Source organism: Salvelinus sp. IW2-2015, linkage group LG6.2 (genome assembly GCF_002910315.2).
Source record: "Salvelinus sp. IW2-2015 linkage group LG6.2, ASM291031v2, whole genome shotgun sequence".
Classification (NCBI taxonomy): domain Eukaryota; kingdom Metazoa; phylum Chordata; class Actinopteri; order Salmoniformes; family Salmonidae; genus Salvelinus; species Salvelinus sp. IW2-2015.
The window spans coordinates 1408629-1423561 of record NC_036846.1 but is presented as its reverse complement, the minus strand read 5'-3'; the positions used below and the strand labels follow the sequence as shown (position 1 = coordinate 1423561).

The 14933-nt window shown below is 42.8% G+C and overlaps 1 protein-coding gene across 5 annotated transcripts in view; it reads right to left on the bottom strand.

The window, feature by feature from the left end:
- Positions 1–14933, bottom strand: part of cstf2 (cleavage stimulation factor, 3' pre-RNA, subunit 2) — a 25935-nt gene extending 11002 nt beyond the window's left edge. For all 5 annotated transcript variants that reach the window (XM_023989807.2, XM_070444185.1, XM_070444186.1 and 2 more), the window contains exons 1-6: positions 14032–14933; positions 13461–13539; positions 13139–13308; positions 715–851; positions 458–577; positions 119–241 (exon numbers count right to left, since the gene is read on the bottom strand). In XM_023989807.2, the coding sequence (XP_023845575.1) occupies positions 119–241; positions 458–577; positions 715–851; positions 13139–13308; positions 13461–13539; positions 14032–14167 (765 nt within the window). In that variant the 5' untranslated portion in view covers positions 14168–14933. The remainder of the gene's footprint in view (positions 1–118; positions 242–457; positions 578–714; positions 852–13138; positions 13309–13460; positions 13540–14031) is intronic.

Below are 14933 nucleotides of genomic sequence, written 5' to 3'. Positions count from 1 at the left end.
GTGTAGGTTGATCTCAGATGTAGGAAACTGACAGATGGTCTTCAGTTGATCTAAATCCTGATAACTAATCGTTTAATAGCTAATCGTTTAATTTATGTGTCTGCCAAAGTGGATTCACCATTGGCTGTGACTGGGAGACTGGAGCATTGGGCGGTGGAATAGGCTGGTTGGCCACTGGCACTGGTCCAGCTTGACTGTTGGGAACCAATGGCTGCACTGGGATTTGACGGTGAAGCATTTTCTACAGCAGAGGTCAGACGAGCAGAGGAACATCCAAGTTAAACGTTGACGATTCTCTTGACGACAACATGTGCAACAATATCTCTGAATGAGTTCATGCTAAAGGTCTATGAAGAATACAATCTTAACCATTATGCTCTAAAGTCAGTAAGACACCTAACCCCATATCACTGGAGTGCATTTGCACTGACCCAAGTTGCGAGTAACCAGGTCTCACCAAGGCGATCTCAGGGTCTACGATCCTCATGACCACCTGGGCCTGGAGCAAGGCAAAGGCCAGCTGGGGGTTCTGCAACAGCATGTTCCTGGCCTCCTGGGGACTATTTTGCACACACAGCTGGAGGGGATAATTACACCACAATGGGAGTCCAATGAATTTGTCTTTGGATTATCCACAAGTGGCTGTCTATGCATGGATGTGATGATATACAATCTCAAAACAAGGAAACTGGAGTCTAAAGAGAGAAAACTCACCTTCATCTGTTTCATGAGCTCAAACATCTGCTCTGGGGGCAGACTGGCCACAGCTCTGCTTATAGACTCTGGAGCCTCATCTGGTATTATGTTGTCCCCGTAGGGAGATTCAATGATAGGGGCCCCCGTCCCCAAACCTGGGGGAGACAACAGGAGTTATGTCCGAAGAGTTATGCTGAAAGCTTCACTYTACCAATTATTGAGAAGCAGCAAAACATGTCCCAACCCCTTTTCAGATGTTTGTTGTGGTGAATAGTGCACTGCACACGTTCCATTGTGGTTAATCGTGCACTGCAGTGTAGCGGGTCAATAGACCTGCGGGTTCCGACAGAGATCATTACGGTGCGGTCTGCATTTTTTATGCTGCGGTTGGGAGCGGGTGGTCACAGACAGACAACTTTGGGATGAAAATATTTGTTGTCATCCCGCAGATTATTTCGAAACTGACATCGATCTACTTTGCATGTGTTAGCCTACCTATTGTATTAAAAGCACATCTGTCGCATTATTCACACACTCAGAATTCGCTGCTTCAAGTTAGGTAGCATATCTCCTAGTTGGGCGTGCTAGATCAAGTGCGCCTAGAATGTTTAGTCTCAATGAAATAGAGAGTAGACTGCCTATGCATGGACGGAGATTGATGTGGCAGTTAACTTTCCAAGGAAATTAAATATGATTTGACTATAGTTTCCTACAGTAGCTGGGTTGCCCTCCAATTTGCGACAGATTAGCATGAGAATATTTTAAAATCTGCAGAAAACAATATAAACGGTTTCCCACCAGAGATGTTTCCATCAAACATACCTTTTGCGGATAAAAAGGCTGTGCATGATGATGTAGAGCACATAAAAACACATTTGCTGTTAAAAAACACAAAAAAACAAGTTAAATGGGTTTCCATCGCATTTTCAACTCTTTTTAAATGTTTTAATTGAACCTTTATTTAACTACGCAAGTCCAGTTAAGAACAAATTCTTATTTAAAAATGATGGCCTACCCCGGCCAATGCTGGGCAAATTGTACGCAGCCCTATGGGACTCCCAATCACGGCCGGATGTGATAGTCTTGATACGAACAAGGGACTGTAGTGACACCTCTTGCACGGAGATGCAGTGCCTTGCGCCACTCGGGAACTCTGGTTGTCACAAAAACAGTTGCATTATACAGCGCATTCGGAAAGTATTCAGAACCCTTGACTTTTAGCACATTTTATGTTACCGCCTTATTCTAAAATTGATTAAATAGTATCCCCCTCTCAATCTACGATTAAATCTATTAAAAATTAAAAAAATAAACTGAAATGTCACATTTACATAAGTATTCAGACCCTTTACTCAGTACTTTGTAGAAGCACCTTTCGCAGCGATTACATCCGAGTCTTCTTGGGTATGACGCTACAAGTTTGGCACACCTGTATTTGGGGAGTGTCTCTAAGGACAATCTCGGAACTCATTACACGTGATGGCGCCGACAGAGGGGTCTGCCTCGCTTCTCGTTCTTAGCAAACTTTGCAGTATTTTGTTGTTGTGTATTATTTTTTACATTGTTAGCCCAGAAAATGTTGTGTCATTACATACAGCCGGGAAGAACTATTGCATATCAGAGCGGCGGTAACTCACCAACACTACCAGTATTGCAACTTTYCCGAAGCGGATCATTTGTTCGCGCCATCCAGGGCAATTGAACTGATTCCAGAGGCCAACCCAAAACAACGCTGGTGGAGAAGAAGAATTCGGAACGGTCTTCTAGTCAGACTTAGGAGGAGCACACACCACCCACCGCTTCCGAGTATATTACTCGCTAATGTTCAGTCCATGTATAACAAAGTTGACGAGATCAGGAACCGGTTTCTTTCCAGAGAGACATCAGGGATTGTAACATACTCCGTTTCACGGAAACATGGCTCTCTCGGGATATTCTGTCGGAGTCAGTCTAGCCATCTGGATTCTCAGTTCAACGCGCCGACAAGAATGAACATACCTCCAGGAAGAAGAGCGGGTGTATGTTTCATGATTAACAACTCATGGTGTAATTGTAATAACATACAGGAACTCAATTCCTTTTGTTCACCCGACCAAGAATACCTCAATCAAATACCGATCAAATTCTCTTCGGTTATCGTCACAGCCGTGTATATCCCCCCTCAAGCTGATACCATGAGGGCCCTCAAACTTCACTGGACTTTATGCAAACCATATATACTGAGGCTGCATTTATTGTAGCTGGGGATTTTAAAGAAAATTAGGAAAAGGCTACCTGAATTCTATCAGCATATTGACTGTAGTACTCACGCTGGAAAAACACCTCGACCATTGCTACGCCAACTTCCGGGGTGCATACAAGGCCCTCCCCCCGCCCTCCTTTCGGCAAATCTGACCACGACTTAAATTTTAGGCCTTCCTATAGTTCTGCCTTCCTATAGGCAGAAACTCAAATAGGATGTACCCGTGCTAAGGACTATTCAACGCTGGTCTGACCAATCGAAATCCACGCTTCAAGATTGTTTTGATGACGAGGACTGGGATATGTTCCGGGTAGCTTCCGAGAATAGACAGACAGTTACTGATTTCATCAAGAAGTGTATAGGGGATGTTGTACCCACTAACTATTAAAACCTATCCTAACCAGAAACCGTGGAGAGAAGGCAGCATTCGCGCAAAACTGAAAGTGCGAACCACCGCATTTAACCACGGCAAGGTGACTGGGAATATAGCAGAACACAAACGTAGTAGTCATTCCCTCCGCAAGGCAATCAAACGAAATGTCATTATAGAGAAAGTGGAGTAGCAATTCAAYGACTTAGACACAAGACGTATGTTGCAGGGTCTACAGACAACCACGGACAACCAAAGGAAAACCAGCCACGTTGTGGACACCGACGCCTTGCTTCCGGACAAGAYAAACACGTTCTTTGCCCGCTTTGAGGATAACAGTGCCACCGACACGGCCAGCTACCAAGGACTGTGGGCTCTTCTCCGTAGCCGACGTGAGCAAGACATTTTAACGTGTTAACCCTCGCAATGCTGCTGGCCCAGACTGCATCCCTAGCCGCATCCTCAGAGCATGCGCAGACCAGCTGGATAATGTGATTAGACAGTCAATCTCTCCATATCCCAGTCTGCTGTCCCCACATGCTTCAAGATGGCCACCATTGCTTTTTTGGGTACAGGAACAAAGGTAACTGAACTAAATGACTATCGCCCCGTAGCACTCAATTCTGCCATCATGAAGTGTTTTGAGAGGCTAGTTACGGATCATACCACCTCCACCTTACTTGTCACCCTAGACCCACTTCAATTTGCTTACCGCCCCAATAGGTCCACAGACGATGCAATCGCCATCACACTGCCCTATCCCATCTGGACAAGAGGAATACCCATGTAAGAATGCTGTTCATTGACTACAGCTCAGCATTCAACACCATAGTACCCTCCAAGCTCATTATTAAGCTTGAAGCCCTGGGTCTGAACCTTGCCCTGTGCAATTGGGTCCTGGACTTCCTGACAGGCCACCCCCAGGTGGGGAAAGGTAGGAAACAACACCCCCACTTCGCTGATCCTCAACACTGGGGCCCCACAASGGTGCGTGCTAAGCCCCCTCCTGTACTCCCTGTTCACTCTTGACTGCGTGGCCATGCACGCCTCCAAGTCAATCATCAAGTTTGCAGACGACACAACAGTAGTAGGCTTGGTTACCAACAATGACGAGACAGCCTACAGGGAAGAGGCGAGAGGCTCTGGGAGTGTGGTGTCAGGAAAATAACCTCTCAACGTCAACAAAATAAAGGAGATGATTGTGACCTTCAGGAAACAGCAGAGGGAGCACCCCCTATCCACATCGACGGGACAGCAGTGGAGAAGGTGGAAAGCTTCAAGTTCCTCGGTGTACACATCACTGACGATCTGAAATGGTCCACCCACACAGACTGCGCAACAGCACCTCTTCAACCTCAGGAGGCTGAAGAAATTTGGCTTGTCACCTAAAACTTTTACATATGCACAATTTAGAGAATCCTGTCGGGCTGTATCACCGCCTGGTATGGCAACTGCACCGCCCACAACTGCAGGGCTCTCCAGAGGGTGGTGCGGTCTGCAAAACGCATCACCAGGGGCAAACTACATGCCCTCCAGGACACCTACAGCACCCGATGTCGCAGGAAGGCCAAAAAGATCATCAAGGACAACAACCATCCGAGCCACAGCCTGTTCACCCCGCTGTCATCAGAAGGCGAGTACAGGTTCATCAAAGCTGGGACCAAGAGGCACTAGCAGAGCGGCTGCTGCCTACATACAGACTTGAAATCATTGGCCACTTTAAGAAATGTAACACTAGTCACTTTAATAATGTTCACATACAGTTGAAGTCAGAAGTTAACATAAACAAGTTTTAATGACTCCAACATAAGTGTTTCAACCACTCCACAAATTTATTGTTAAACTATAGTTTTGGCAAGTCGGTTAGGACATCTACTTTGTGCATGACAAGTAATTTTTCCAACAATTGTTTACAGACAGATTATTTCACTGTATCACAGTGGGTCAGAAGTTTACATACATAAGTTGACTGACTTTAAACAGCTTGGAAAATTCCAGAAAATTATGTCATGGCTTTAGAAGCTTCTGATAGGCTAATTGACATAATTTGAGTCAATTGGAGGTGTACCTGTGGATGTATTTCAAGGCCTACCTTCAAACTCAGTGCCTCTTTGCTTGACATCATGGGAAAATCAAAAGAAATCAGCCAAGACCTCAGAAAAACAATTGTAGACTCCACAAGTCTGGTTCATCCTTGGGAGCAATTTCCAAACGCCTGAAGGTACAACATTCATCTTTACAAACAATAGTACGTAAGTATAAACACCATGGGACCACGCAGCCATCATACCACTCAGGAAGGAGACGCGTTCTGTCTCCTAGAGATGAACGTACCTTGGTATGAAAAGTGCAACTCAATCCCAAAACAACAGCAAAGGACCTTGTGAAGATGCTGGAGGAAACAGGCACAAAAGTATCTATATCCACAGTAAAATGAATCCTATATTGACATAACCTGAAAGGTCGCTCAGCAAGGAAAGAGCCACTGCTCCAAAACCGCCATAAAAAAGCCAGACTCCGGTTGGCAACTGCACATGGGGACAAAGATCGTACTTTTTGGAGAAATGTCCTCTGGTCTGATGAAACAAAAATAGAACTGTTCGGCCTTAATGACCGTCGTAATATTTGGAGGAAAAAAGAGGGAGGCTTGCGAGCCGAAGAACACCATCCCAACTGTGAAGCACGGGTGTGGCAGCAACATGTTGTGGGGCTGCTTTGCTTCAGGAGGGACTTGTGCACTTCACAAAATAGATGGCATCATGAGGTAGGAACATTATGTGGATATATTGAAGCAACATTAAGACATCAGTCAGGAAATTAAAGCTTGGTCGCAAATGGGTCTTCCAATGACCCCAAGCATACTTCCAAAGTTGTGGCAAAATGGCTTAAAGGACAACAAAGTCAAGGTATTGGARTGGCCATCACAAAGCCCTGACCTCAATCCTATAGAACATTTGTGGGCAGAACTGAAAAAGCGTGTGCGGGCAAGGATGCCTACAAACCTGACAGTTACACCAGCTCTGTCAGGAGGAAAGGGCCAAAATTCACCCAACTTATTGTGGGAAGCTTGTGAAAGGCTACCCGAAACATTTGATCCAAGTTTAAATTGTTTAAGGCAATTCCACCAAATACTAATTGAGTGTATGTAAACTTCTGACCCACTGGGAATGTGATGAAAGAAATAAAAGCTGAAATAAATCATTGTCTACTATTATTCTGACATTTCACATTCTTAAAGTAAAGTGGTGATCCTAACTGACCTAAAACAGGGATTTTTTACTTGGATTAAATGTCAGGAATTGTGAAAAATTKAGTTTAAATATATTTGGCTACGGTGTATGTAAACTTCCGACTTCAACTGTATCTTGGATTACTCTTCTCATATGTATATACTGTTTTCTATACCATCTACTGTGTCTTCGTCTATGCTGCTCTGACATTGCTCATCCATATATTTATATATTCTTAATTCCATTACTTAGGTGTGTGCAATAGATATTTGTTGTGAAATTGTTAGGTATTACTTATTAGATATTGCGGCACTGTCGGAACTAAAAGCACAAGCATTTCGCTACACCCGCAATAACATCTCTAAACACGTGTATGTGACCAATAAAATGTTATTTGATATCCTTCGACCTCATGGCTTGGTTTTTGCTCTGACATGCACGGTCAACTATGTGACCTTATATAGACAGGTGTGTGCCTTTCTAAATTTACCACAGGTGGACTCCAAGCAAGTTGTAGAAACATCAAGGATGATCAATGTAAACAGGATGCACCCGAGCTCAATTTCAAATCTCATAGCAAAGTGTCTGAATACTTACAGTACCAGTCAAAAGTTTGGACACACTTACTCATTCAAGGGTTTCTTTATTTTTACTATTTTCTACATTGTAGAAACTATGAAATAACATATGGAATCATGTAACCAAAGGGTGGCTACTTCTCAAATATAATATATAATAAGAACCTCAAATATAATATTTGTTTAACACTTTTGGTTACTACATGATCCCACATGTGTTATTGCACAGTTTATGTCTTCACAATTATTCTACAATGTAGAAAAAAAWTTAAATAAAAAAATCCCTTGAATGAGTAGTGGTTAACTTTTGACTGGTACTGTACATTTAATAATTGTTACATGATGCATGTATGCTGTTCCCTGTCCTAATGTCTGGTTGTGTGTGTGTGTGTGTGGTCGTCAGTTGGGCATGCCCATGAACGGAGCCCCCCAGATGATGCAGCCCCCATAGGTGGAGGACCTGGGCACATGCCAGGGATCGTTGGGACCACCAGGTAAAGAGATGCTCATTCTCTCTCTCTCTCTCTCTCACACACACACACACACGTTATGTTCTAGCCTCGTGGGTACCTAAAATGTATTTCATAAACCTAACCCCTCAGCTTAAAATAGCCTTTGTCCTAATGAGGATGTGGGAAATGTCTCACGAGGGAGAATTTTCCTCRTTTTACTATCCTTGTGGGGACTTTAGATCCCCACAAGGATAGAAGAACCAACCCACACAAAGAAAAACCCTTGAATGAGTTGGTGTGTCCAAACTTTTGACTGGTACTGTAAAATAAGGTATGTTTATTTGTAATATATATTTGCAAAAATGTCTAAAAACCTGTTTTCACTTTGTCATTATGGGGTATTGTGTGTAGATTGAGGGAAATATGTAATTTAATCAATTTTAGAATATGGCTGTAAAGTAACAAAATGTAGAAAAAGGTCAAGGGGTCTGAATTCTTTCTGAATGCACAGTATATCAAATGTGCCCACTAGTCTTGACACATGCGCTCTAGCCAACAGCTTGCAGGTACAGTGCGGGTAGGCTACCTACATATTATGGATAAGAGCGATATTATTTATATTTGTCAAACGGCAGCCAAGCATTGATGATCATGTCACCAAAACAAGACCCTCGAAATGTATTGGAAAGCAACATCAAGCTCGTCACCATGCACTTACTCGCCTGTGAAGTTCATCATAACTTATTTAATCTGTAGCCTCATAAACTGCATGCTTTCCAGTCGTAGTGGGAGGACCACACAACATATCATCACGTGACTCCAAGTTTACTTCGATATGTTATTCCACCGCCATTTCTCACATAATTTGGGTCTCCCGAGTGGCGCAGCGGTCTCAGGCACTGCATCTCAGTGCAAGAGGTGTCACTACAGTCCCTGGTTCGTATCAAGGCTGTATCACATCCGGTCGTGATTGGGAGTCCCATAGGGCGGCGCATAATTGGCACAGCATCGTCCGGGTTTGGCCGGAGTAGGCCATCATTGTAAATAAGAATTTGTTCTTAACCGACTTGCCTAGTTAAATAAATTACTAAAATAGTATAATCATTCATTTTACAGACACAAAAAGAATGTTGACCCAACAAATTGTCTGTCGGCATTTATAAAATTGTAATTGTAAAGAATGCTCTCATCATTCTTGCTGTTTCAAGTTCAGTAGCCATACCTGTGAGATCAGGTGCGCGTGTGGTCTCTATTAAATAGAGTAGGTTATAGCCTATGCATTGGCGGAGAACCAAGTGGCAGTTCTTTCCAAGGAAATGTACTTCCTAAATATGATTAGGCTATAGTTTATTACATTGCCTATAAATAAATATTGATCACCCACATTTCTCTCCATCTGAAAATCGTCCCACTCCTAAAAAGGTAGGCTACCCTCAACACGGGGGCCCCTCAGGGATGCGTGGTAAGGCCCCTCCTGTATTCCCTGTTCACCCACGACTGTGTGGACGCGCATGAGTCTAACACCATCATTAAGTTTGCAGATGACACCGCAGTGGTAGGCATGATCACCGACGACGAGACAGCCTATAGGGAGGAGGTCAGAGACCTGGCAGTGTGGTGCCAGAACAACAACCTCCTCCCTCAACGTCAGCAAGACAAAGGAGCTGATCATGGACAACGGGGCGGGCCCCCAATTCACATCATGGTAGTGGAGCGGGGCGAGAGCTTCAAGTTCCTGTGTTCACATCACTAAGGACCTATTCATGGTCCAAACACACCAACAGTCGTGAAGATGACACGACAGTACCTCTTACCCCTCAGGAGGCTGAAAAGATGTGTCATGGGCCCTCGGATTCTCAAAAAGTTCTACAGCCGCACCAATGAAAGCATCTTGACTGGATGCATTACCGCTTGCCTTGGCAACTGCTTGATATCCGACCACAAGGCACTACAGAGGATAGCGCGTACAACCCAGTACATCACTGAGTCCCGAGCTCCGTGCCATCCAGGACCTCGATACCAGGCGGTGTCAGAAGATGGCCCTAAAAGTGTTCTAACAGCCACTGAAGTCAGACTGTTCTCTCTGCTACCGCATGGTAAGCAGTACCGGAACGCCAAGTCTGGGACCAAAAGGCTCCTGTACAGCTTCTACCCAAAGCCATACAATTGCTGAACAGTCACTCAAGTGGCTACCTGGACCATTCGCATTGACCCCCTTTTTATTTTAGCACTGACTCTCTTGCCCTGGCTCTATGCACACTCACTGGACTCTACCCACACACACACTGCTACTCTGTTTATTATAGATCCTGATTGCCTAGTCACTTTTACCCCTACCTACATGTACATATTACCCCTGCACATTGACTCGGTACTTGTATATAGCCTCATTGTTGTTATATTGTGTTACTCTTTCCTTTTTATTTCATGAATTACTTTTTATATATATATATATATATATTTTTTTTTAATTGGCACTCTTGGGAAAAGGCTCGTAAGTAAGCATTTCACGATAAAGTCTACACCTGTTGTATTCGGCGCATGTGACAAATAAAACTTGAGCTAAATTTTGTTTTACAAATCAAAATCTAATCAAGAGAAAGTGCAAGTCTCTCCACCTCTGCTGTCTTCAAACCACGTCTAGCCTATTGGGGTGAACAATATAGGGTGAACAATTCCTGGGACCATGGCTGGCAAGTCAGTTGTGTCACATACTCCTAAAATAACGTTGCGAGACTGCGGTTGGGTTAGGGACCAGTTCTTGTGGTAGCGGGTTTGAGTCGGACATAAAGCCAGCGGGTGTGGTATGAAAAGCTGCGGGTGCGGGCAGGATGAATAAAGCAGTCCCATGCACTTMTGCATACTTTCCATTGTGATTAATAGTGCACTGCAGTGCATACTTTACATTGAGTACGGTTACATGCACACACTAATGCAATTGTGGATAGTTAGATTAATAATACACTTAACAAAAATATAAACAATGTGTTTGTCCCACGTTTCATGAGCTGATATAAAAGATTCCAGAAATGTTCCATATGCACAAAAAGCTTATTTCTCAAATATTGTGCACAAATTTGTTTAAATCCTTGTTATTATCTTTGCCAAGATAATCCATCCACCTGACAGGTGTGGCATATCAGGAAGCTGATTAAAACAGCATGATCATTGCACAGGTGCACCTTGTGCTGGGGACAATAAAGGGCCACTAAAATGTGCAGTTATGTCATAACACAATGCCACAGATGTCAAGTTGAGGGAGTGCGCAATTGGCATGCTGACTGCAGGAATGTCCTCCAGAGCCATTGCCAGAGAATTTCATGTTAATTTCTCTACCATAAGCCATCTCCAAAGCTGTTTTAGAGAATTAGGCCCAACCGCCCTCACAACCGCTACGTGTATGCAATGTTCCCTCTAAGCTGCACGCGTGCGGCCGCGCACTTACTCCAGAACTGCCACGCAGGTGAAATGCCATGCAGCGCAGAGACAAGAGATTGGACTTAACTTGGTTCGCCCCATTATTTTGCACTATATAGATTAACATTGTTTTCTGTGATCGAATCAACATTATTACAGCCCCTTTTCAATGCAACAAACCAAAACAAATTTTACAAGATAGTCTGGTTTTGTTGTAGCGCAATGGAGTAGAATTCTATTGGCGTGGGTAGCCCACGAGCGGCCTTTCAATGACCCGCGAGTGAATGCGCTTATCAGAGCAGAGTGCAGAGCCGTGTGTTCCCATTTGTTGATATTCCTTGCTAGCTAGCGAGTTATTAGCCCAGTTATTGATAAGTATTGATCATAAATGGGGAGTTAAGGCTTCCTACAAGAGCACAAAACGTGTAGGCTACCTTTCAAACTGTCTTTGGAAAGCCAGTCAGGTAAAAAGCTTATGTCTTAAAAGGGGCAGTGCTGTATTTCGAGACAGGCTTGAAAATGCTAATATCCCAATAAGCAGAGGAGTAGCTTACATTGTCTAATTCTCTGTATGGTAATAATAATAAATTGTATTTTGAAAGTGGTTTCTTGCATCATACAACAATACAATGTACAGTCACCTATTTGACCCATGATGTTACAGACCAAGTAAAAAAAATATGAATTAATGTCAAGCCCTTCATAGTATAAAAAAGTACCATGCAATGTAGGCTTGCATTGAACACCACAGTCTACTGTAGGCTATATCATAGAAATCAAAAGCTATTTCCATGTGAAAATGTTATGGGATTTTTGCCATTGGTTTTGTTGGTAGGCCTACACTATGCTCAAATAGTCTATTGGCTACTGTCTAAACTGTAAGGGTACATCCTCAGTGTAGTTGCACAAAATTCTCACAATGTTCAAGTTTCTGCTCACAACCCTAAAATTTGCTCAGTGCCCCAATTTTTTTAGGTAGCATTGTGTGTATGGCGAAGCTACGGACAACGAACACAATTGCATTTTACCGAAGGGCAATTTGAATGTACAGAGATAACGTGAAAAGTTGAGGTTCATTGTCGTGCCATTCATCCGCCGCCATCACCTCATGTTTCAGCATACAAATGCACGGCCCCATGTCGCAAGGATCTGTACACAATTCCTGGAATCTGAAAATGTCAGTTCTTCCATGGCCTGCATATTCACCAGACATAACCCATTGAGCATGTTTGGGATGCTCTGGATCRACAGCGTGTTCAAGTTCCTGCCAATATCCATTAACTTCGCACAGCCATTGAAAAGGAGTGGGACAACATTCCACAATCAACAGCCTGATCAACTCTATGCGAAGGAGACGTGTCGCACTGCATGAGGCAAATGGTGGTCACACTGGTTCTGATCCACGCCCCTACTTTTATTTATTTTTTTGGTACCTGTGACCAACAGATGCATATCTGTATTCCCAGTCATGTGAAATCCATAGATTATGGCCTAATTTATTTATTTAAATTGACTGAATTCCTTTTATGATCTGTAAAACCCGGGAAAATCTTTGAAACTGTTGCATGTTGCGTTTATATTTTTGTTCAATATAGTTCAATTAAAATAGTGTAATGCTTTGGAAGAAGAACGATTTCCCTAAGAATCCTGTTTACATGGACACCTGATGGCACTCTGATAAATACAGAACATCGCCAATCAAAATACATTTTCTAAGACAGCGACCATGTTATTTTTCAGAAGCATATTTTATTCTGAGTTCGGGTATATAAAGTTTGTATGTGAGAACTACTTCTAAGAAGCATACATTCAGTTGTTCCGAACTCACTTCACTCTAGATAAAGAGGGATGCTCGCTCAGCTGGTGCTAGCACATGCGCAGATCAAATACACCGCTGTAACGCCAATTAAGGTGTTTACATGTCCTAATAATTAAAAAGTTCGCTCAGAAAACAGGGGTTAAGATAAACAGACCAAGGTGTTTACATGACTATTGCATAATATGCCTACTGCCATAATCAGGTTAATATCGAATTATTACTGTGCATGTAAACCTAATCAATGTAGTTAATAGTTAACAGTAGATACTTTCCATTGTGGTTAATAGTGAACACTTTCCATTGTGGTTAATAGTGCACTACAGTGTATACTTACTCTTGAGCTCTTCTTTATTCTTCTCACTAGCAGCATTGTCGACACGGAGAGCTCGGCCGCTGAACTCTCTTCCGTTCAGGTTCCGCATGGCACTGAGGGCCGTCTCCTGGTCTTGATACTCACAGAAGCCATATCCTTTTGGCTTGCCTGTCTCCCTATCATACACTAACCTGAAAAATAGTGTAGGGTTAAAAAAACAATTTTCAAAAGGTAACCAAAAAGCCATATTAGCATGTAATTACTTGAAGAATAGCCTAGTGCACAGCAGCAATTGTTTTAGGCAGGTGAAACGGTTAACGTTGCCTTAAGACTGCTTACGTACCTAAAGCTGACAACAAGCCCGACTTCTGAAAAAATGTCTTTCAGTTGCTCCTCTGTGGCCTCATATGGAATGTTTCCCACTGTTAAATTGAGTTAAGAGTTCAAGACAGCAACTTCACTGAGTTGTGGAAAAACTTACAGAATACAAGATTCCTAAACAACAACATGCAAAAGACATGAGCGGCAGAGTTCTTAGTTAACGTTACTGTTGTCTATGGCTGAACCACCTGTTGCTAGTAGCAATATGTGATGGTAATGCAGACACCATTAGCAAACTAACGTTAGCTAGTTAACTATAAACCTTGTTAACACAGGTATACACTTAGCTAACTTGCCACATACTTATGTGACACTGACAGATGAATACCTTGGCTAATTAACGTGAGGCATACTTTCTAGCTATAAAAATGCGTTTGATACAAATCCTGCACACATTAACGTTAGTTAGCTATCTGCTGCTGTGGTATGTCTAGCGCGGTTTGTAAGCTATCCAGCTCGCTAGCTGTGAGTACAAACGTATTCTCCGACATACACGTTTGAATCAACTAGTATTCCCCAATCAATAAATTTACCAAAGACAGAGCGCAATGAACGGTCAACAGCAGGATCTCTACCAGCGGCAGCAACAACAGCAGCTGCTAAATTCGCCATTTTAGGGAATGACAAATGTAACAACAGGAAATGCAAAACTTTAAAGTGTAACACCATCCGGTTTACGAGGGGGCCTCGTTCAGTGTTTCAATGAATCGGCGTTTCATCACTGATTATCCATTAGGTTGCATATTGACCAGATACTCTAATGGCCGTTCTAACAATGAAAATAAATCATAAAATAAAAGGCAGTTGGGAGGAGGCAAGATCAGATGGGACCATTCGCGCCAATGAGAGGGCAGATAAGCGTGTGAACAACAGACACAAGGGTTTCCATTAGTTACCACAGCCACAAAGTCCAAATTGGCAATATCGTAACAATTTGCTTTTTGGTCTTCATTTAAGAATAGGGTTATGCATAAGGTTACGGTTAGGTTGAAAATCACAGTTTAAGAAGATAAAGTGTAAAAATAGTTGAGGTGTATGACTTTGTGGCTGTGGTAACTAGTAACGACCAGACAACTCCGGTATTGTATTTTTTCTCAATGTTTGGATGTTACGTGTCCTATTTATATCAGTACACTCGTAACAACCTACTCGTTACGAAACTTATATTTGATAAAGTAAGCCACACGTAGCATATAAGCCATTCAATGTTTTGTTAACAAAATTCGATACTCTGCCATTGGCCTCCATACAAAAACTCCTGGCTTGAGCGAATATATCCCTCCCGCTTCGCCTCTTCCTCTCTGGTTTCATACTAAACGATCGTTCATTCCGTCCTCCTTGAAGTGATGAAAGTAGCTAAATGTTTCCGGTGTTGTCCACTGAAAATGTACAATTTCAATTAAATAACAGCACTACTATTAATATATTTGCATAC